Here is a 25,018-nt window from a genome sequence, read left to right as displayed (position 1 = left end):
TGTTCGTCTATTTTCGAAGACAACCGAGGAAACTTCACGTTGCAACGAACAGCCCGGTCTCGATCGGGAGCTTGTTATTCTTTGTTTATTGTATCGGTAAACGTGCATTTGTAATACAATTATGAGCTTAATCTCGCTTACCCATGCCCCGTGTCTACGTTTGAGTGTCACTCGTACGGCAATGCATTAAATATTGAGAATCGAGCAGACGCAACGACGCATTGGCCACGCGGTTAACTCGGGGACCAATGGTACACGCGAAAACAAGACAATGAATCTGCACAAAGGGAAACTATGCCGTATCCTATTTGAAGCGACCCACGGGGCAAGTGCAACCACAATGCGTTCGTATGCTCGCGCAATTGCGCCCAATGAAAATTGATATACCGGCAATTAGCTCATTGACCGACAAGGCGCGCGTAGATGGCCGACGACGGTGTACACGCGTCGCGACGTCCCCGTCCTTCGCGCGTTGCCCAATTTTCGTGATATTATGCAAGTTCGTCGCTGATCCGACGCCCACTCGTTCGCCGGATCTATTTTACGCCAGGAACAAATTAATTTAGGAGACGCGAGCTTTTTCCCCTGCTGAACGTTCGCCGGCTGACTCAACCGAACGTTCGTCCGTGTTCATCGGGATCGAAAACAATCGGCCATATTGGTTCCTCCACGCGGGAAGAGTTACTCGTTTAAACACAACACCGTGAGAACATTTTATGGGGATACTGCGATCCTACGAGCTGATTTAAGCTTCAGATTCTATCTTCAATTGATTGTCATTCAACTCTGACGAGTTATTTACTTTTCTTGGAAATATATTTATATTTTAAACTTTAGATTCCATCTACAGTTGCTGGTCATCAAACTCTGACGAGTTATTTACTTTTTTTGGAAATATATTTATGTTTTAAGCTTTAGATTCCATCTCCAATTGCTGGTCATCAAACTCTGACGAGTTATTTACTTTTTTTGGAAATATATTTATGTTTTAAGCTTTAGATTCCATCTCCAGTTGCTGGTCATCAAACTCTGACGAGTTATTTACTTTTTTTGGAAATATATTTATATTTCCAATAAATGTTAAGGTTTGTGATAAAAATGTTCTCTCTGATCGTTTATTCTTTAGGAGGTTTTAATTAATTTTTATCAGATACGTGTAACGAGTAGCGTTTCTCAGAAATTGATGTACCACTTGTTGGGTGATCGTGTAATTGAAAAATTTCAGGACTCGATGATTGAGCTTAGAATGATCTCTCTTTCTCTCTAATCTCTAATCCTATCTCTTTCGTCGAATGATCGATGATACGTTAAAACGAAACGAAAGAAACGAATCGATAGTTCCACCTAATCGATAACATGGTGACTCTCTACTCGTGTTATAGTTCAGTGATTAGAACGTCTATAGTTGGTCTTCCAGAAATTCGAACAATTTCATTATACCGAGTCTCTATCTTAAATCATCATTTCCGATTCTGAAGAAAGTTCACCTATATCCAATATCGTATAATTTTACAAACAAACGATTACATCGTGATAATCTCGTTACGTGTTGTCTCGATAACTCCAAGATCGTATCGTTCTCGTATCAAATTACCTAGTCGAGTAATTAAATAGATCAAATGAAAGATTTCTCGCAATCAACTATGGATTGGCGATTTCTGATCTTAAAATGGACTCTGGCATCAATTTATAAACTCTTTTGAACTATTCTATGTCAGTATTACGAAAAAGCGTACTAAGGGGTTTTGAGAAGTTTTTCCTTACTGGTATTTCGATTCAAAGTGAAACTATGTCGCTGACAGTTTGCCAGTTTTTGATGATACAGAACAGAAGAAGATTGCCCAACCCAGTTTTCTCGGTAGGTTTGATTTATTTTTATGACCGTGTCTACGAGCGCTGCCTGTGAGGATTTGCGTCTCAGGAATCGACGAACGAAATTCTTCTACGTTCGTTTAACAAAAAAAAAAAAAAAAAATTATAATAAAATCTCCATTAATTTATTTCATTCTGAATGCAATGTTGTCCTCAAAAAGCGTGTAACCCTTTTCTCACTGAAACATTCTTCTATAAAGATCTAAATAATCCTAACATTTTAACACGAAATGTTACGATATACATATAACAATGACGCCACAGTAAAAACCAGAGAAATAAAACGCGAGACAATTACGAATTTGAAACGTGATCAGAGAATAAAATGAATTGGTTACTAGAACATTTACAATTACTGCGTACACGATTAAAGGTGCACTAACAGTTTCATCAAGAGTATTCCAAACATTAATTACACTGGACAAAGGATCTAGATCACTGTCTCACGATCCACGATCCGAATAAAAATGTGTCTCTGCCTGTGACAAATTGTTAAACAAACGAAGAAGCAGAGGAACGTCTAAAGTGGTTCATGAACGACAACCGAGAAAGGCTGGTTTAGATAATTTAAGACACAGAATTAAAGAAATTTCATAACTATTCTACCATCGAACAATTCTCTTGTTCGAAATGTCCCTCTGTTAGGTCAGATAATCGGAAAGCCTATTGTACCAACTTGTTTCAATCCCTAAACATCCACCCAATACGGAATTCATCCACAAAACATGTACATTTAACGCTCACTATAACAAATAACTACCATTGGGTTCATCCACGTTCTAAACGTTTTCCTCACTGGATTAGGTAACCCCCAATTACCGCGAAACCTGGTGTCTCACACTTTTCATCCACACACGAACGCAATGGAAAGTCCACTTCACCGTTTCTCTCATCGCGGCGTTTGCCTTTACGGGGCTAGATCGCCACCCCCGTTTCACTGAACACTTCTCCAATTCGCGACGAGGTCATGTCACCGGATGCACCGCACCGTGGTCGGGGCACGACGTGCCCCGGTAACGTGGTACGCGGCGAAAGGACGCGGGACCAGGACCAATTGACTCGTGAAGACGCGACAGGAACTTGACGGAGGCGAGCACCGCACTGCCAGGAATAGTCGGCTCGACAGATCGGAGTCGTCGTACGTCGACGTATCCGAGTCCGACGTGGTGGTGTAACGTTCGTACGTACGTTGGCTAACGCACGAACATCAGAGTCTGCGTTTCAGATTGAGCTTAACTGCTCGATTGAGCTCGGAGGATAACACCCCGCGGTGTACAAGCGTGCGCGGCGTGTGTCGCGGTATCGGTGACATAATTGAAGGCATTCACGTGCAGGCCTCTTTTCTTTTTCCATTCCCGTTTCGACGCGTCGAAATGCTGCAGCACAAAGAAACGGTTCGAGAAACCGTTTAAGTACATTACGCACCTATAACGCGACACGAATTTTTATCTCGACGATTCTTCAAAACAATTCTCCGCCGTTTCGTCGAGATTCCACTCAGAATCGAGCAATTTCATCATTTTTTAGCCAAAGAGTGTCCAATATTCCTCAAGATTATACAAATGTATCACAGCTTAAACAACAACAACAATAGCAGTAGCAGCAATAACAACGACAACAACAGCAACAGCAGCAGCAGTAGAAACAGCGACAGCGACAACAACAGTAGCAGTAGCAGCAACAATGACAACAATAACAGCAGCAACAACACTGACAACAACGACAGCAATAGCAGTAGCAGAAGAAACAACGACAACGATAGCAGCAGTAACAACAACAGTAACAGTAGCAGCAACAACGACAACGACAACAATAACAGCAGCAAACACTGACAACAACGACAACAACAGCAATAGCAGCAGCAGAAACAACGACAACAGCAATAACAACAACGGTAGCAGTAGCAGCAGCAGCAACAACAACGACAACAATAACAGCAGCAACAACGATAATGACAATAACAATAACAATAACAATAAACGCGGGGCGCTTGTCGCGGTATCGGTGACATAATTAAGGCATTCACGAGCAGGCCTCTTTTCTTTTTCCATTCTCGTTTGGGCGCGTCGAAAAGCTGAGACACAAAGGAAGGTTTCTCGAACCGTTTAAGACCATTACGCACCTATAACGTCACGTGAATTTTTATCTCAAAATTTGTTAAAAATAATTCTGTTCCATTCCATTGGAATTACACGTGAGATTGAGCAATTCAAAAAATTATCATTACCTTTCGTTTCGCCGTGTTCATCGTTTCTTCGGCAAAAAAAAGTGGCCAATATTTTTTAATACTTTGCAAAATTATACCTGTTTAAATAATAATAATAATAATAATAATAATCATAATAATAACGCGCGCACATCAGAGTCTGAGTTTCAGATTGAGCTTAACTGCTCGATTGAGCTTGGAGGATAACACCCTGCGGTGTGTCGCGGTTTCGGTGACATAATTGAGGCAATCACGTGTAGGCCTCCTTTCTTTTTCCATTCTGGTTTCGGCGCATCGAAAGGCCGAGATCACTGACCCATGACTGAGAATTCACTCTGCGGTACCCAGCGTTTTATCTAGTCGAATAAATTTTTGTTTTGCAGATCGGAAAGTATCGACAGTCTGGGGTCGTGGTCCGGTGATATGTACGTCCAATAAGATATACTTTTACTGTTTTACAACAGAGACTGTTGAAGTAATGTTAAATATTACAAGTCGAGTATCAATTGTCGTGTTTGATCTCGTTTTCATTGAGAGAATTTCGTCAGTCCGTCGATAATGCTCTCACGAAGTCTCAGGTCGAGATACGAAAGGTCGATTACAATAACAAACTCGCTAACATTTCTACTTGTAAGTATAAATAATGTAAGTCTTGTTCAAAATACAGTAGCTTCTCCTTAAAGCGTGCTATATCCGCGTGCAACATTTTAAAGAGAAGTTACCGTATTTCGAACAAGACTTACATTATTTACACTTACAAGTAGAAATGTTAGCGAGTTTGTTATTGTAATCGACCTTTCGTATCTCGAGCCGAAACTTCGTGAGTCCATTAGTCAATGGATTGGCGTAATTCTTTCGATGAAAATGAGATCAAACACGACCATATTCGGACTATTTTTAATTATACGTAAGCGGTTGAAAGTATTTAAAAATATAATTCGAATGACGTGTAATTAAAAATAGTCCATGTAATTGTGTGTTTCGATTAATTTTTGTAATCCGTTGATAATACTTGTACGAAAATACAATCAAGTGGTTTAGATTCGAGTTTTAGATTCGGTACGTTTTAACGAGGGACCAATGCGATGTTTTATCGAGGAATTACTGTACCGCAAACCGCTGAGCAATCGCACAGGATCGATGTGACTATTCTATTTTATTGCAAAGAGCTGTAAAGAATGCTCTTGAGCGATCTAAGATAAATTCGATTTTTCGTTCATAAATTGTGTTTCGGTGGCAGCTGTACTATTAATCGTTCATTTTACGTGACACGAAGTCTCGACCAATAGTGAAATAACCCTTAAAAAATTCTGATCATGAAATCCGAATTTTAATTAGGGACATTCTCTCTAGATCTCCAGTACACGTACAGACTAAAGGACACCAGATAGTCGAGTGTAACGTTAAATTTACGTTTCTAGCAAATTTTGTCTGCGGACCGATGTGACTGGAAAACTACGAGGGTGGTCCCATAAGTACCCAACCTGACGTATAGATGACAGTAGTTGTTTGAAAAGAATGACTAAGGGAGAAAGTACCGAGCTTGTAAAGCTTAAGTTCGTATGTTGACGACGCTACGTTGTTTAGTATTTGTTTGACAGCCATCAATAGTGAACGCTCTCGGTGAATTTGTAAACATGGAAAAAATTGGTTATCGTTACGCGACACAATACTTTCGTTCGAAAGGTCTCGCTTCAACCGATATCAAAGAGCTAGATTCTACTCTGGGGGAGTCTGCTCTTCGTTTACAACAGTAAAATATTGGGTGGCAGAGTTTAAAAGAGATCTTACGAACTGTCAAGACCAAACGAGGTGACTGCCCCTGAAACGGTGATAAAAATCCATAAAATGGTATTGGATGATCGTCGATTGAAAGTGCACGAGCTAGCGAACACGGTAGGCATATCAAAAAGTGCTGTACACAGAATATTGACTGAAAATTTGGACATGAGAAAGCTGTGCGCAAGATGGATGCCGTGATTACTCACGATGGAACAAAAACAGCGTCGTGAGGATGTTTCGATCGAGTGCTTGGCGAGGTTTCACTGCAATAAAGCCGAGTTTTTGCGTCGATTCGTAACCATGAATGAAACATGGATACATCGCTTCATACCTAAGACGAATAGACAGTCGAAACAATGGACTGAAAAGGGAGAAGCAACTTCAAAGAAGGCGAAGACAGTTCCATCTGCAGGCAAGGTTATGGCGTCAGTTTTTTGGGACGAGCGTGGGATAATTATCATTGTCAACCTCCAGAAAGGAAAAACAATCAACGGTGAGTATTGTGCGAACTTATTGCAGCGTTTGAGTGACGAAATCGAGAAGAATGGGCAGCACTTGCGAAAAAGAAGGTTTTGTTTCGTCAAGACATTGCATCGGTTCACACATCCGTTGTTCACACTCAAAAATCAATGAGTTAAAGTTCGAATTACTTCCCCACGCACCCTATTTATCTAGATTTATCCCCCTCGGATTATTTTCTGTTTCCAAAGTTGAAAAAATGTCTCGATGGTAAACGATTTGCCAACAATGAAGAGGTGGAGTCTGTGGTTGATGGTTATTCTGCAAAGCTCGATGGTTCTCACTGTAAACGAGGTATCGAAGCTATTGAACATCGTTAGGAAAAGTGTATCGATCCAAAAGAAGACTATCTAGAGAAATAAAGATACTTTTTTTCCAAATGTTTTGTGTTTTCTTTGTTAGGTCAGGTACTTCTGGGACTACCTCCGTATACGCCGCAAGTTCAATTTTTGTAGGATTTAATTTTAAGTTGGAAACTGTTTATTTGATTTCTGCCATTTTCTACGTTGCAAGGATATAGTTGGGCAATGTGTAGCGAACTCTTAAACTTCACGATAAAAGCACGAATGAAATTCAAGAGTCTATGAAACGGTGCAGCCGGAACAATATTTTCAGGCGACCTTATATTTTTGTTATGAAAACGTTCGAAACGCTTCACTGAAATAAATTATACTTATCGATCTATCGTAATCGGAATGCCTACGTATATTCTGAAAAGAATAAATTACGAACTAACGGATCAGATTAGATATATCCCTCTATATTTTCTTATCCAGACTTACGTATTTTTCGTCGAGCTGCAGAGTGAACGGTTGACCATATTTTCCCAGTCGCATTACTCTCGACTCCAAAACTGAGACATAATCGAGGATACGATGCTATTATTTAACCACTTTACCAGCCGCTATAATATATCGATTAGTAACGAAACAGGACATCTGACTTGGACGAGCCCTCGCCGGCAACTGCGACCTTAGTGAAATCAATATTGTATCGTTACCATCGCACGACAGAACCTGCTGCCATAATTCACTCGAGAATTGGGAAGAATAAAGAACGAAGTAATACTGTTAGGCAGTTATAGAACAGTCGATCTGTTTTTTTCGAGTACTGGAGGGAAACGAAAAAGATATGAAAAAATTAAGGTGCAGAGGTTCTCTATCTTTTCGATAAAATCTACCCCTTCCTTTAAAGAACGTACTCATAATTTAAAAATTGAATGAAAAAGGGTTACGAAATGAAATTCGAAGCAAGGAACTTGCTCCGTAATCGTAAGTTCGACAAAGCTTGGTAAATATTCTTCCCGTTTGGTAGACGTCATTTTTTCTAAGAACGTACTAACGTAGTTTCCCATGCTTTTTCCTCATCTGTTTCCCATAATCTACAATTGGAGCGTTATACGAACCAGCCGTTGACGCGATTCTCAAGACGAACAGATCACCCCTTATCCGTGCTGACGCAGAGTAGACGGTACGAAACTTATCAAAGTATTTTAAGTTGCCCTTTCGCGTGTCAATGACGCGTTAAACGATCCATTCGTCGCGCGAAGATCGTTGTTATTTCGAATCGTGTCATGGGCCAGCTTCACTTTGGGCGACAGTTCTGTTTTTCACGAGTCGCTCGCGTCTAAGAAAAGGAACCACTTGAGGTTTGAATTTTAGCACGGCGGTTAACACCCACGATCGAAACGAACAGACGCCGAGGGTGGTAAATCGAGAACTTTACGATCGATCGGAGAGTCAAAGGGGGGAAAGAATCATGATCGACCGATCTAATTAACGTCTTCAGAATTTACCGGTACTTTTTCGTGTTGTTATCAAATAAATAAATACGTATGGAATAGTCAACGATAATAACAGAAAGAGTTAATCTGAACATTTTCAGCATCGATGCTGAGGGTGGTAAATCGAGAACTTCCATCCACGATCGATTGGATTTTTCGAATTATTATCGAATAAATAAATATGTATAAAATACTTAATAATAATAACAGAGAGAGAGAGTTAATCTGAACATTTTCAGCATCGATGCTGAGGGTTGTAAATTGAGAACTTTACGATCGATCGGAGAGTCAAAGGGGGGAAAGAATCACGATCGACCGATCTAATTAACGTCTTCAGAATTTACCGGTACTTTTTCGTGTTGTTATCAAATAAATAAATACGTATGGAATAGTCAACGATAATGACAGAAAGAGTTAATCTGAACATTTTCAGCATCGATGCTGAGGGTGGTAAATCGAGAACTTCCATCCACGATCGATTGGATTTTTCGAATTATTATCGAATAAATAAATGTGTATAAAATACTTAATAATAATAACAGAGAGAGAGTTAATCTGAACATTTTCAGCATCGATTAACTGGCGACTCTGGTGTATGGAGATATTAGCCCTCTGTTAGCCACCGATTTTCACTATGGCTGCCCTACAGTCCAAATACGCTTCAGTTCGAATAAAATGGCCACTCAAGGCCATTGAGTGCCTCTCCCCGTCATAACTCTTGACGACCCCACCACTTTATCTCTCGTTTACTGGCGCAAGTTTATAGACACGCGTTCTCCGTTTCTCAAGCAAATAAACAAGGTACAGTACGTGTCATAATCTTTGGAACAAGATATCACGTATTTACAAAGAGATATTAATGGAGGGGGAAATTAAGTTTAATTTAACAAAGTCGAAAAGAACTTATTCGATGAGTCAGTAGGATCGAAGTCTTTTAACATACGTTCAAGTCTTACACGAAAATTTTGTATAATATTGTTCGTAGCTAATTTAACCCTTTGGGACATAATGGGTTAACAAATGTCCCACCTTTTTAATACCTTGATATACACGGTGGGATATTTCCCAACCAACCATGAAGAATTGAAATAACAAGTTGCACGGCGAGACTGTTAATATTCCATCTCATAATAAAATATCTAATTAATTTATTTTTTAGTTTCAGTCATCTTGTATCATTTTACACGTTTAGCAATTGTGCCTCGAAGACTTAAAATATGCATTTGTTTCAAAAAAATTCTGCAATACAGACACTTTTAGCGAAAGCGAGTTATGGAGAATATTCGATAAAAATGTGTTTCTTTTTGTACAGTAGAACCTCGATAATTGCACGAAGATAAGACCGAAAATGCATACAAGTATCGAGGTTCGAGAGGTTATGGATACAACCGACCAAAAGAAACAAGGATTATTTGTTTACACAATATACTCCCACTACAATTGTCAATGTAATGCAAAGAACGAGGTTCTCGTGTATTAATCGTGGACCCGTTTATCGCGTCAGACATTGAGTCTGTGAACTCAATGAACATCAATAACGAAATTAAAATCAACGTATAGTGTAAATGAGAAAATAAATAAAGTTCGAATAATAATAAAAATTAATTATTCTCACTCACGTTCCATCCCATAGATTCGGCCAGGAAGCTCGTAGCGAGTTCGTTTTCGTCTCTGTCGCTATCGGTCTCCAAAAGCGCTTCCTTGGGCTCTTCGATGCTTCCCTCTTCGCTCGCATAAGACTCCTCTTCTTCTTCCTCTTCCTCGGCCTCATCTCTCTTCTTTGGAAGCGGTCCCTCCGCTTGTTCCTGTGCTCGAACTCTTTCGGCTAACAACGTGCCGAGATTTTCGAAAAATCCACCATCGGATTCCTGTATTCTGTAAATAAAGAATTTAGAACATTTTTTTTCTCCCCCCATAAGTAAATTGCACGAAAATCAAACGCAGCACAAACAATGCAGATCTATTTCGCTAGTTGATCAGAGCGATTGAAAAAGTCTCGATAAGTTTCGAATAACGTTACAATGTTTTTTACAACGCGTGCTCAACGTATCGAACACGATTGTACAGGATACGAGGTAATTTGTGGTGAAATCTAGAAGGTTATTTGTGTCATCGGACAGGAATATTGTGTTATGTGATTTTAATTGTGTCTTGGATGGAAGATTTATTTGTTTTATGATGAACGTCCTGAATTAAAAAATACTTAAATGCCACGCATCGTATTTCCCCCGGATCTTCGCGCCATTTAACTTCTTTGATACAGTTTCTGGTAAAAGTTTGCAATGGACTTTTGCAATCGCTCGATAGAATCGCATCGAAGAAACGAAGTTCTGCGAGAAGCTAGCAATAAAACGATGAAAGCAGCAATTGTAGCGCAAAACGAGCAATGCTTGGTTAAGTTGAGCTCCAATGCCACATTAATTCATTGCGTTGCCGGGCGAGCTGTTTCCCTGACTCTGATCGATTTCGTTAAGTGCTCTAAGAAGCGCGATAATTGAAACCATTGATTGCATAATGGTCAATTTTCACGCGCAACAGCGTGTTACCGACATGATTTCGTATTATATTAAACGTTTCTTTTTCCATGATACCAAAGCAGTACTGTGTGCTTCATTTATGAAACACAAGGTGACCTTGAAGTAAACTTCAACAAAGTTTTCTTTGATACTAGTATATACTACGTACAACACGACGAGGAAATCGTATCTTGTACTGTTTGGTAACTATTCGATGAGACTTATTTAGATTATATGGACACCCTGTATACAGAATGATAACAGTTCGAGAAATTCGTTTAATTGTTCTTCACAATTTCACTAAAAGTGAAAGCGCTATAGCAGTACTGTATGTTTGATTTATGAAACACAAGGTGACCTTGAAGCAAACTTGAACAAAGTTTTCTTTGATACTAGTATATACTACGTACAACACGACGAGGAAATCGTATCTTGTACTGTTTGGTAACTATTCGATGAAACTTATTTAGATTATATGGACACCCTGTATACAGAATGATAACAGTTCGAGGAATTCGTTTAATTGTTTTTTACAATTTCACTATATGAAAGTGAAGCGGTGCAGCACACACTAACGCCTGCGGTGAATGTCATTTATGCAAACCTGAAACATGCCTTCACCTTTTGTGAACGAAGTTGAACGCTGCGAATTTCCAATAGAATCGCGCGACGGTCACTTGTTTCGTTTCCGGTCTTTGCCACATTCGAGCTGCGGCGATCGCGTAGTAAGGATGCTTCTCGTCCAACTTTTCGAAGTGCGCCATTTTCCGATCCTTGCTGCACCCCAGACAAAAAAAAAAAGAAACACACACACACACACGTGGTTTCGATACAATTCAAGTAAAAGTGACACACCAACGATTCTCGTACAACGACTCGAGTTGGATTATTTTTAATTGGGAACAGTCGAACATCTTCGTTGTTTATGGATTTGTGAAAGAAATGGTTCCGGACGAAGTTAATACGAAGAAAGTTGTCCTCAAGCTCGTTTCGAGGTTTCAAAGTCGTTTATTTTTTTTTTATCGGTTCAATATTTTTGGCGCAGATTGGATTCTCTTTGACATTTTGCGTTTGAAAGTATTGAGAGAAAAGGTGTTCGAGAAATGTGTATGTATTTTACGAGGTACTTTAAATTGCTTCGTGAAACACGTGCATCATTTACGATTACACAGCAAACGTTCTCTCCGAGTCTTTCGTTTGAAATATTTTCGGAATTTTGCATTTTTTTTCACTTCTTTTTCCAATATTTGTGTACGTAGAACAGATCTATCCGAAAGAAAGTATACAATATCGATTAGAAAAATATCGATGACCTTGAAATCTCAGGTAATAGTGATTCTGGGACATCCTCTTTTTATCGCTATATTTCATCACTATTTTTATCACTATATTCTTCGGACGGTTTAACTTTGTTCTAAACAATTTTTTCGTGTATCTGTAAGTAACGGATGTGTTTAGGTGGTCTCGTTTAAATAATCCACCCTGTGTGTCTGTAAGTGGAAAGTAGATTTGACGTGTAACTGATCGGACTGTCCTTATTATTTTCAATGACAATTATTACGAGCTCAGTTTTCATTCTCCTCGTTACAAACGTAATTTAACGAAGCCATGAAATTATAAAAATTATACATTTTTTTTTATATCCTGCGCATGTCTGAAAAGTGGATCGAGGATATGTGATCAACCTTCGTGTATGGATATTATTAGATTTCTAGAAAAGTGAACAATTTTGGTAATACTATAATGATATGATAAAATGTGTAGTAAAATTTACGTGGAAAATTAAAATTCCACCACTATAATGAAATATCTTCGGGTCAATAATTTCGATAATATTATAATGATATGGTAAAGTGTATAGGAATATTTACGTGGAGAATTAAAATTCCACTATTATAATAAAATATCTTCGGGTCAATAATTTCGGTAATATTATAATGACATGATAAAATGTATAGGAAAATTTACATGGAAAATTAAAATTCCACTACTATAATAAAATATCTTCCGGTCAATAATTTCGGTAATATTATAATGATATGGTAAAGTATATAGGAAAATTGACATGGAAAATTAAAATTCCAGTTCTACAATGAAATATCTTTGGGTCAATTCCTAATTGTTCTGTAGTTTTGAATACGTACTAAGAGTGGGTGTATGTTACATCGGAGAGATTGTCAGACTAACAATTCACTTCACTTCGAGAACTTATCACTGAAACACCATTATTTCGTCCCTGGACGGATTGTAGACGAAAAACGTCTAGGTCGAAGCATGTCTGTTCGCGAACTGCTCGAGGACTCTAGAGGAATGGAGGAAGTAGGAGGTAGCAGGATGTGTGCAAGAGATAGACGCCAATGACTATTGAATCTGTGAATTTTCCCGCGCTTTGGATGTGTTGCGCGATAAAAAAAAAAGCAGGAAATCTGTACAATTAAAAATACAGGAACAAATGACACCGGTGTACTTAGAATCAAACGATGCTATCTTCGAGACACAAAAGAATGTTTCTCGATCCGTTTAAGAACATTGTACACCTATAACGTGACACGAATTTTTATCTAAAAAATTATTAAAAATGATCCAACAAAATGATCCATCCAATCAATTCAAAATTAATCATCTCCTTCGTTTCGTCTTATTTATCGTTTTCCAGCAACAGAAAAAAAAGTGTCCAATACCTTTCAATACTCTACAAATTCATACCAGTTTGAATGATAATAATTCCAGAATTGTCTCTTATCGGTACAATTCAGTATTTTGAAATATTAAAAAATTTCTCTTGCCCCAATAAGAGACCAATTATTGGGTAGTTGTAACAACGTTAGAGTGGTTCAATTTGCGGTGAGTTGAAATAAGAAAGTTCCTACTTGCTTTGTTAAATAGAACTTTGAAAAATCGGGGCATCGTTGTTAACGAAAAGGAAATTTTCACTCGATTAAAATCGATGGTCCCTCGGAGTTCTCTTTTCATTTATTTTACAAAGTCTTCGAGCATTCGCGCCGGTTAAAAAGGGGGGAATTCACCGCTACTGTGACATTTCGAATTTTCGTTTTCTTCGAGGCGATACATCTTCCTTTATTTGGATCTCTTTTATTTTTAACCAGAGGAAGACGTGATTCACTACGTCGCATTCCAACTCGGTGCACAACAGTAGATTGGCCCTCCAAACATGTTTCTCTGCCTGCTTTCATTCTCTGCATTGTAATCGCTTCTTCGGTGCGAATACATCGAGCCTTTATGAGGATAATGGTCGGTGTTTTCGCAATGAAATTTTCCAGTAATCTGAATTATATGAGTGACTCACGGACGTATCGGAACAAATGTAACACACTCAATCATCCGTATTATTAAGTTCGATACTTGGTATTAGAACGAAGAAACTTACTGAGAAAAGATATCCATAACAGTATAAAATTTGGAAAAGGAGTATCTAGATTATTCAGTCCTTTACTCGATATTATAATCAGACAATTTACTCAAAAAGTAAATTTAACGACAATGTCAAATTATAAAAAGGAATGAATTTGTAAAGTGTTTTTCTTTTAAAAAATAGTTACTCTTTTTTAGTAAAAAAAAAAAAAAACATTGGGTTACACGTTTATTTCTAAAATTAAATAGATACAAGTGGATTTCGGTATATCTACAAGATTAGATTCTAATACATCTTAAATTTTTCCTAACAGATGAGACACAAAGTGCAATTAATAATAATAAAGCGTCCCTATTGCGTCAGAGCTGTATGCATCGATGAATTAAGTAATAAACTTAGTTATTTTGCAGAGGTGAGGTTCAAATACATATTGTTATTAAGCTAACCTAATTCTTGTTCGGTTGCGACGTAGAAAAGAGTATCATTGTCTTTTGTACTGGACAACTCTGAAGAGATAACCTTTAGATCAAAAAGGTATTATCGTAACTTTTGTGTAATTTGAAATGGCTTTGATATTAATTTTATGAACGTATTGTATTCATAATTGTATATTTGTGCAGTGTACAAATTTTCCATTACAGGAACTTCTGTTATGTGAATATTTAAATATCTGAATGTTTTATCAGTCGAACTTTCTATCGTTTCTCTTATTGAAACATTTTTCTACAAAAATAATTAGTATATTAGTATTTATTAATTATTATCTGAAACGCAGATAAATAAATTATTTCAAGAGTTTCGTACGAATGATAATGGCATCGAAGTAATCTATCTGCAGCAGATAATTTTTGTACTTTTGTTATTTTATATTTAAAAATATATTTACACGTAATCACGAAAATTTAAATACATAAAAGAACATTGAACATTGAATAAATAATACAGTAGTGTAAAGATTTATATCTAGATGTTTCGGAAGAAAATAATATTTAGAATGTCGCGTCAACTTACTTTCCGCACGATAGTAAATAACTTTCTAGCAATATAAACTTCCATTCTAAAACAGAGAGTTTCGAAGCGTGTCATCCTACTTTCTGCGGCGAGTGTAAGAACGTTACAAAAATTTCTAGAGTTTAGCCGCCAAAAATATGCGAGAATCATATATTTTTATGTTTACTTGTATTATTTTTTCCTGTCAGTTCTTATTATTTTTCTTGTTTTAATAAGAATATAATATAATATTGTCTGTTACGATAATCCCTTTTTGATCTAAATAATGTTTAATATAATATTGTCTTCAAAAATAGAAAACGTTAAATGTAAGAAACACAAGTGTTCTATTATCTGAGAATTCCTTTAACCGAGTAATTCCGTTTCCCTATTAGGTAAGATAATGGATACTCTACTGTATTCCAATCTGACTGTGGTTCATGATTGTATATTTGCACTGCAATCTCAGTTGTCGTTCGAGGAGAAATAGAAAGGTCTAGACAGTATATCTGCACATTTGAATTTCACGTTGAAACTGGACTGGTGTCTTGCTCGCAAGAGGTACAAGGTCTTCAGTGATGTAAGTCAGGAACGGCCTTCGGTGGTCTCAGCCGTTTCAAAATGAACTGGTCGAACCGACGTAATCCGCCTCATATTAATCTTCGCAGTCAACTACATATATGTATATACACACGCGTTTCAGCATGCTTGCATCTAAGGTCATTTACAAGAGCACGCATCGAAATACCGACAAACTCGAGAATATGATAATAATAATAATATAACTCGAAAATTACAGTAAGCAGACATTCTGGGTATCTGTCGTGTGATAACATGTTTGTTTACAATCGTAAATTTATTTTGCACTCTCGTTGAAACCTGGAGGCTCGAGGAAAATATTACTTCATATTTCATTTTAGATTCTAGGGTTTCAGATCGTTTTAGAGTTATTACTATATAACGATAATTTTAGAATTGTTATAATGGTCGTTTTAGAGTTATTGTAATGATCGTTTTAAAATTATTATAATGATCGTTATACATAATTCTCAAGTGGAAGTAAACAAATATTATTGTTCTTCAAAACTCGGATGAAAACGATACTCGAAAGAGTAAATATTTTACGCAATATCTTCGTCCTGGAAATTTATTAAAATGTACGAAACATTTTTTCCTATCGTCACAACTACCTGGAATGAGACACCCGGTATATAAATATGTATATGTATATGTTTTCCTTGGAATTAAATCTAGGGAAAGAGATTTACGAAACGATTCAATATTCCCAGTCACTTCAGAATTTGTAAATTATTAAATGTGAATCTTTTACTTATTTCCAAGTAAAAGTTTCTCAAACGTTAATTCCCGTTCTCGTGGGACATTCACCCACGCTTTATTGGCGACTCACTGACCATGGAGACGAGGAATTCCCGCTGAGCTCTTCGCGATGACGTTCACGGTAGTATTCGCTTATCGCTGACCCATGGGAGAAGTAACATTGCACGGAACGTGAATCCGCTGAATCAACGCGCGATTGTATTTGTAATTAATCCACGGAAATCCAAGGAAACTGATCGAGTAATATCTACAAGATATGAACAGCGGTGTTCAATCACGAAACTTCTATCGTTTCGTGGATGAAAAATCATGGGAAACGATTTTCTAAAAATAGAGGTTAGAATCCGATATTTATAGACACTGTGAATAATGCAATCTTCTGTCTTGGGACTGCGGAACTGTTTAAAATTCACTGCAGGAAATATCGTGTAATACTTATTCATTGAGTTCTTTGTATCGTTGGTTGGCCAGTTCGAACTTTTCGTTAATTCATAACGGGAGACTATATAAATTGCATTGATCGTTTAAAATTTTTTTTCTATACTTTCTATCCCTTTTTCACCGATTGTGAGACAGTTGGAAATGTTTTTATCCGTTTCGTTGGCTGGTCTCATTGACAGCAACGCAACAGCTGAGCCATCATAAAAGAATTAATTAGCACCGTGTTCCCGTCCCCTCTGCTTCGTCTTTGTTTATGGAGGTCGCTTTGAATGTAACAGTCGCGTTTGTATAGTTTGTGTAACGTGTGCTTCTTTGGTAGTCATGCGCACGCGACGAAATCTTCGCATTCTGTTTTCCCCGAAGTGTTTTGTCTCATGTGACATCAACTGATTAGCAACTGTTAGCTCGGATGCATTTATAAGCACCTACTGATTACTAACTGCGAAATCGGGTCAGTCCCTATTAAAGTTGTCTGGTCGTATCAAATTTTAACCAAATTGATTTCGTTGACAGTAACTACAAAATTAACTATTGCATATGATGCTTCATTTTTTAAAAGTTAGCTATATTCAATGTACATGTCCTTTTGACATTTTATTTCATGCAAATTGATGCGGTTTATTATATAGATATACTTGATTAGTTATTCGTAGCTCAAACTTAACACTGTAGATCACACGACGAACAATTATGAAACCAAAATGATTTTTTAAATAAATTTACTATAGTTTGTGTATGTTCTCTTGTAGTATATATTCTATGGCAGTCTTGTCCGAATTTTAATTTTACTCAAATTCCAATTCCTAACCATTTCTGACTCAAACTTAACAATGTTTTTTACGATTCACTGTTATTAAGATAAAAAACATTTTTTAAATAAACGAACTATGTTCTATCTATTAATTTGTAAAATCGATCACTTGTGTAGAATAGAAAGTCATAACGTTTTCAGAAAAGGTGCTACGAAATTTAAAGTAAACTTCGTTACGAAAGCAGTTGGAAATCGAGTGTTAAATGTACTCGATGAAATTAATAAAAGTAAAATTACGAACGTGCTGTTGAAATTCTAAGATCTTCGCAGCTAATCGAAATTCCTGAATACAACGCGTATCTGTATGACATTTGAGTCATCGTTTTCTAATCTAAGTGATTACAGTCACCAGATGTCTTAAATTTTAAACGCCCGATTAATCAAAGAGCACTTAAGCAAATGAATCGTGGACCTTGAGTCATGGGTATTGAACAATTCTAACACACGGGTTACGTATTCGTACAATCTGGAGAAGCAATTCCTTCGCTGATATTTCGGGGTTAGTCTCGCTTCACTTTTAATAGCCTATGCATGCATGCGGTGTGTCGGAACGCACTGATTTGCAGGACAACGATCAAAGTAGATATAGCACATTTATTTGGCGGCAATTCGAATCCGAATGTTTCGAGCGGAGACGTCATGGACGAGCACGTGACTTTTTAACCGAGAAATCGTGATTAGCAACGATACGTGAAACGATGTTAACTTCCTTGAAAAGAATTAGACAACGGGTCTCCTTAAAGAGGATAAGATGAAGAGACAAAAGTGAAGTCATTCGCTAAATTTTCATCTGTGACTTCGTATACAGGTAATGGCCGTGAATCATAATATCGATTCGGTAGCATGTATTTGCATCGTTACACGGAAGGCTTCGAATTCTCATCTCCTTATACACATTGTCAAAATTGCCCTCAAGCATTGTAAACAGAACACGTACTCGTTTGTGGCTCGCTAAGCATAAACCTATTAGTGTTAAATGGCCAGTCACTTACACGATCGACACCGAATTGGACACAAACAGAGAGTTAGATCTGGGTTAGGTTATAATCCTTCGTGCCTGTAGAGGTTCTACCTTATCTCGTGATCTGATTTTTCCTGCGCTTCCTTCTCCTTGGTCTCTTTTTCCACCACGATCTTGTGGTAGAAATCTTTCCACATAGCCTCCTCGTCCATTCTTGCAGGTAGATTTCACGTCCAGGTAGTGTTACGAAACACTCCGTGGGCGGAACAACACTTTCTACCGTTGAAACGTCACTGCTTGGAAACGTCTACGAATCGTTCATGTCGCGTTTTGTATCGTCAAAAATTCAAGTAAACACGAGCGACGTTAACGCCGGTAGGTTAGCTCCGAAGAGACAGCACTGTCGTCAATAGCAAGGTGTTTGAACGTACCCTATCATCGGTAACTTCTTTTCCAGTCGCCAGATGGCGGACGCTCATGGATGCTGTGTCGACGGCGATCTCTAATCTATTATTCATCTCTTGGAATCGTTATCTAATATTTCTTATCTGTCCAATTATGACACACATGACGAAATTGTGTAGATATTAGGATTACACGTAACTATGACTTTGTAAATAAGATAATTCTTATCTTTGCTCAAAGTGATACTGGCGCTATGATTCCAGAATAGCATCAGTGATTCAACGCGAGGGTCTGTCATAGTGATGACATAATGCAGTCTCTATAGTAGCTGCATTCGAGACGAGATGCTGCAGTGTCTTGCCAAAAATAAAACTAACCAAGATGATTTTGATAAATTTGTCAAGTGTCGTTGACACTTCGTGTCTTCCTGCAATGAGTCGATGATCCTTTAGAGAATGCCAATTTTCGTCTTTCTGACTCGGATTACTATTATTTATTAATTTTAATATTTATTCGTACCGTTGTCGGTGTTAGGTAATAGAGTAACGTGGAATTGATTTTAGTTGGACGCAATACGAATTGTTTGACGTCCTGAGCGCAGGCGCTGATTCGCCATTTTCTTTATCAAGGATTTAGATTTACCTCTGAACTTCGCCATTTTTGATTTCGTACTATATTGTGACGACACTTAAATATTATAATTTAAATAGATCAGATTTGTAAATCAATTTCGTTAGCATCTGACGATAAAAATGAATTTTATCATCCTTGAGTCAATTCGTAGAAAGTAAAATTAATGTTATTATTATAAATACTGTATATGGTACTTAAAGAGTGGTTAATTATTTTAATATTAGTGTAGCAAAATCCGATGTTAAGAGAAAGATGAAAAAATAAACAAAGATACAGAGAATTAAAAAATTGTTGCATTTAACTATATCTTCATTTCTATTTTTACTACTTTGGCTTATATTTTGCGAATGTTATCTAGTGTTACACATTTTTATTGCACTCTCTTATCTTTAACCGATATTCTTTTTCCGTGTGGTGTCGCGAAACGATCTTTATGAACGCTTTTGTTCTAAAATTCTTTATCACGGAAAACGACAAAGCATAGCAATATTTTAAATCGAATTATCGGAAACGACTACACTGACAGTTGAATAAAATTATATATAGCGGCAACAATTCAACGAAAAGAAAGAAATAGAAGCACAGAGACAAACTATGTCCATCATGTTTTTGAAAATTATTCTCCATTTGTTATTTCTAGGTAAGTATAAGTGATTGTACAAAAATGAAGAACCAACTAAGACTTTTTCAGACCTTGTTTGGTTTGTTTTCCAACAATTTACCATAAAATTATCTCTATTTCTTTCATTAAAAGAACTAATGTAATATCACGGATCAGGAATGTAAATGCACACTTTACAATAATTATAGTCTACTTTGCTCGAAAAACCACAGTTCAAACAATTATGTACGTTTTTCTAACCTTATACAGGATTTTTTGCACAATTCTCGATCTCTGAACGAATCAATCGAAACGATTCCATACATTTTTTGGCAACTGTTCGAAAAATGTCCAATCAACAATTTGTATTGATCAATCCAAGACAAGTGCAACCTTTGGAGGCAACCATTTATCGTTTTTTATCCAAAATGGGGGTGCTCGTAAAGAAACCGATTGTACTGAGATCCAAGGAAAAAGATATTCAGTTGACGATTCGAGACATATGCGACTCGGTACGAAAGAGTATCGTGCATTTTGCGAATGATTGCGGATTGAAGACCACTGTTCAACGCTACGAACAGGATTCGAGCAGTGTTCCCCTTTGCGAGGATTGGTATTCCGAAATATTGCTACAGGGATCGTATCTGTTACGTGATCTGGGTAACATGATTAACGAGATTGAGAATGGGATCGATTCGTACGTTGGTGGACCAAATGTGACGTCTCGTGGAATTAAGGTTCGTTCTAAAGTGAGAATTTTAAAACATATACTGTTTCGAGGAGTGTTAAACTTTGGGTGGAGATTCACATTGAGCATATCTGCATTTTAGATACTTTAACCGTTTGATTTTCAATGTTATTTTTCATAATTTGTTCATTGTCATGACAACCACTTGCACATACCCCAAAAGACATAGTTAGTCTCGTTCTGAAGTGAGAATTTTAAAACATATACTGTTTCGAAGAGTGTTAAACTTTGGGTGGGGATTCACATTGAGCATATCTGCATTTTAGATACTTTAACCGTTTGATATTCAATGTTATTTTTCAAAATTTGTTCATTGTCATCACAACCACTTGCACATACCCCAAAAGACATAGTTAGTCTCTACCCCTGCAACACTTCTTACACTTTTAAAGATTTGTAGTTCATTTTACGCGAGGTTTCCACACGATATCAGCGGACACGTCATATCTTTAGAGATCTTAAATTTACTATTACATTGCTTTCTTGCTAAACCTTCGAAAGTTATATTCTGAAGAAACATAATTTCAGCAATTAACCAGACAATCGGACAGCTTCCAATTCCTAGGGACTGTGTACGACGTAGCAGATTTCAGCGACAAACTGTCCCAGTGCCTACTGCAAATGTTGAACAGACAGTACAAAAGATTCCCCAATTACAACCAAACTCTTCTGAACCTGACCAAACATCCACCAGCAATCACCTTGAAGATACTCAAATCTAACTTGGATACAACGTGGACGGACGATTTGCTGAAAAATCGAGGAAGACACGAGTCTTGGCGCGATACTCTTTGTTTGGCTATGGCTAAGGACGAAGAAGTCCGTTACGAAGACTGCGTGCGTGATTTGTATCATCTGAGGAGATGTTTGCATAGATTGAAGCAAGGATCGCAGAACAAAGGGAAAGTCTTCGAGGGGAAATCGTGGACGAAGGCGATTCAACGGTTGAGTGATTGCAAGGTCCGGTCAGATGAGCAGGAAAAGGTGTCCGTGTTCTGCAAAGCCAACCGTGGAACGTCCAGGACGATGAGGCAGAGGATGAAGTACGTGTTCGAGAGGATCTTGGACAAGAAGATATCGAAACGATCACCTCTGCATCGAGCTACTTACGATCTTGGCGACACTTTATCCGGGAGCAAGTTAGGCCAGAGATTCATCGATGAGCTGTGTCAATATTGCAGTATCCACGATGACGGAATGAGAAAACTGCAGAGACTTTCGATACTTAAGACGAAAGACAAGGCGGTTGTGGCAAGGTTAGCACGATCAGTATTTTCTGATAAGTTGGGAGCTAACCGTTCGAATGTTTCTATTCGATGTGTTTTCTTCGTTCCTTTGTTAGACAAATGGGGATGATGTGGGGATGCATGTTAGCGTGAACCTCTCTTAAGAATATTTTTAAGGTGGGCGATATTGTTCCGTTTGTGAAGAATGTATACTTGAGTCAAAAGCTGATTGGATTCTATGGCTAGGGATTTCAAGTCGTGTAGTGTTTTAGGGTTCGTTGTTCAGAGTGAGCTTAGGTAGTTAAAGAGAGGTAAGCAATCCAACGTTTGCGTTGTTTGAAGAATAAGAACTTGACATTGTTTCTCAGGTTGTCGTTGAGTTATCCTTCGTACTGTTGAATGCGTTTCACTTGCTCTCACTTTCATCTCCAAGATGTGTATAAAAATGGAGAGACTGTGATAATTAAATTTGCTACCTACTTCTTTGATAGGTTGTCACAGTTTGGTCTAGAGTTTGCGATAGCTTGAATGACAGTATTGTATGGTCCTCTTGGACTTTTGTAGTAATGGTTCTGATTCGACAGGACGACTATGGGGAATACCACGATAATTATAATAATAAAAAGTAGGTATTATTTGAGAAGTTGTCATAGACTCGTGACCAATTCGTATGGTGTAGCAGTTTTGAAAAGTGGTGGAGGATAAGTTTCTGAATATTTTTCAGATGGTATTGTATATAGGCAGATAAAACGATTGAATACAGCTACAGTGGCTCAAAAAAGTATTCTTATCCTATATTATAAGAAAATTCCCCTAACCCACAAGTCTAATTTTAATGAAAGTTTACGCATGTAAAGTACATTGGGCTGCATATAACAATTTTTTTGTCGACAAAAAATGTTCTCGAGAGGATAAAGATTCAAAAATTCAACATTTCTTCATTTTTCTAATACAATTTTTTTGGAGAACTTTTTCACAGTAGAACGATAGAGTACTAAAAACTGAAGATTTTTGTAAGAAAATTTTTATTGTACCTCGCACGATTACGAAGTTCTAAAGAGAATGAAAGTCAACCTTTACAATGGTTACAAAGAAAATGAAAGTTAGCCTTTACAGTGCCACTTTCTCTTCAATTTTTCAAATACAATTTCGTAATAGTGCAAAATAGAGTAAAACTTTTCATACGAAAAATGTTCAGCTCTAAGTACTCTACCATTCTGTTGCAAAAAGTCCCAAGAAAAGTTGTATTAAAAAAAAAAAAAAAAAAAAAAATAAAAAAAAAAATTAAAACCTTCGAGATTTGATTTCACCTTCTTAAAGAAATTTCTTGTTGTCAAAAAAATTTTTCTATATACGCGCTATTATGCTCTATGTGCACCCAAAATTTCATTTAAATTAGACTTTCAGGTAAAAAGAATTTCCTTATAATACAGCGTACGAATACTTTTTTCAGTCAATGTACAACACTATTGCTAAAACCTAACCTCCTTTATCGAAGTATTCGCTGTTCTTTAGGTACAAAGAAGTCTCCGAAGCGCTGCGTGTATACAAAAGGGGACTATTCGTGAGAACGTTTGACGCATTAGGCAAAATTCATCATTCTGCGACCGAGTTCACGAAACTGCTCGTGAATGGTATTAAAATCATCCTCAACGAGACTTGGCAGAGTCACGTGACGATTTTATCGAGCTTAATAGAATGGATGTTCAAGTTGTTGGAGTTCTATATCGTTCGAAACGATGAAGATGGACAAACGTCGTCAAACACCAACATGGCAACTGAAGAATCGAACGAAGATGAACATTCGACTATGGAGGATAGTTCTGGGAGCGATTGTCCCGAAACGACTGTGACTCGTTCGAAAATTGGTTAGCGTAATTATTTTTCTGTATTTCATTACGATCATTTACTCGAATGTGAAAATCGTTCCTAACGGACGATCAATTATTCAAATTCATTTCTGAGAAATTTTGCAGCGTTTTTGTTAAGTAGAAGTCACGTGAAAGTTTCGTGAAAGCGAACATTGAAAATCAATTTGGAACTTACCGCGTGATTCGAACGAATTAATTAAAAATTGTTGTTGCAGAGCTTATGAAAGAAGCGGACGCCTCCATGAATGATTTAATGCGATCCATGAATCGCATGAGCAGACACGGAACCGTGAACAACGAGAGCATGTTGGGGTGTCTCGCGAACAATTTTCTGTTGGTTACGATGTTCGTGGAAATCATGGCTTTCGTTTCTACTTTGTCCTCCTTTGGGCAAACCATCAATGACGAGCAGAATTTTATGGAGTTTGACAACGAATGGTCTCGCATACGCAGATCTCTATCTTTGGACAATCAAAAAGATACCTATTCAATCTTAAAGGATCATCTGGTCCTTGATTTATACGAAAACTCGACAGCATTGATTTCCAAGGTTAAATAAATAATGCCTTAAAAATTGTAAAAATTATTACTTCTGGTGGTCGAATCGATACGATTGTGAATAAACGTAGTAGTGTTAAAGAGCGTAAATAATAAAATTAGAAATTAAATTTCAATTCTGTGTCTATTGCACAAGATACCAATATATTGATTTCTTGTGAAATAAAAATTATTACCTGTCGTATGTTTTATTTTTTCCACTGTATGTTTTATTTTGTCTTTCTTAACTTAACAGTCTGTTTGTATTTCATCTTGTTCTTCTTTGTTTCCCGGTATTTTTAATCAATTTGTCAATGACTTTGTTTATGTATACATTTCCTGATTCGTATTCGTTGAAAATTTCGTCATATAAATTATTATCAATTTTACTCGAAGTTGTAAACA

The 25,018-nt window shown here is 37.2% G+C and overlaps 2 protein-coding genes across 11 annotated transcripts in view; one reads left to right on the top strand and one right to left on the bottom strand.

Moving 5' to 3' along the window:
• The window catches only part of Stac (C2 and C2B_Munc13-like domain-containing protein staccato), a 49,498-nt gene that overhangs the window by 14,930 nt on the left and 9,550 nt on the right, over window positions 1-25,018 (bottom strand). For 3 of the 10 annotated variants that reach the window (XR_012993467.1, XM_076321433.1, XM_076321444.1), the window contains exon 2: window positions 9,782-10,037. Coding sequence is in view for 7 of the 10 variants with exons in the window: in XM_076321433.1 (XP_076177548.1) it covers window positions 9,782-10,037 (256 nt within the window). In the remaining 3 variants the exon portion in view is untranslated. Of the gene's footprint in view, window positions 1-2,632; window positions 2,974-9,781; window positions 10,038-11,299; window positions 11,456-18,703; window positions 18,976-25,018 lie in introns of those variants that run through there. The other 7 variants (XM_076321460.1, XM_076321505.1, XM_076321482.1 and 4 more) reach the window with 5 other exon arrangements.
• Window positions 20,159-24,761, top strand: LOC143151961 (uncharacterized). The gene is made up of 5 exons (XM_076321518.1): window positions 20,159-20,270; window positions 20,502-20,968; window positions 21,508-22,235; window positions 23,721-24,073; window positions 24,292-24,761. Exons 1-5 carry the CDS (start codon window positions 20,225-20,227, stop codon window positions 24,633-24,635), a joined length of 1,938 nt encoding a protein of 645 aa, XP_076177633.1. The 5' UTR covers window positions 20,159-20,224; the 3' UTR covers window positions 24,636-24,761.

The sequence above is a fragment of the Ptiloglossa arizonensis genome, chromosome 1, assembly GCF_051014685.1.
Source record: "Ptiloglossa arizonensis isolate GNS036 chromosome 1, iyPtiAriz1_principal, whole genome shotgun sequence".
In the NCBI taxonomy this organism is placed as follows: domain Eukaryota; kingdom Metazoa; phylum Arthropoda; class Insecta; order Hymenoptera; family Colletidae; genus Ptiloglossa; species Ptiloglossa arizonensis.
Note: the sequence above shows the minus strand (reverse complement) of the source record. Positions and strands in the feature narration are given on the sequence as shown.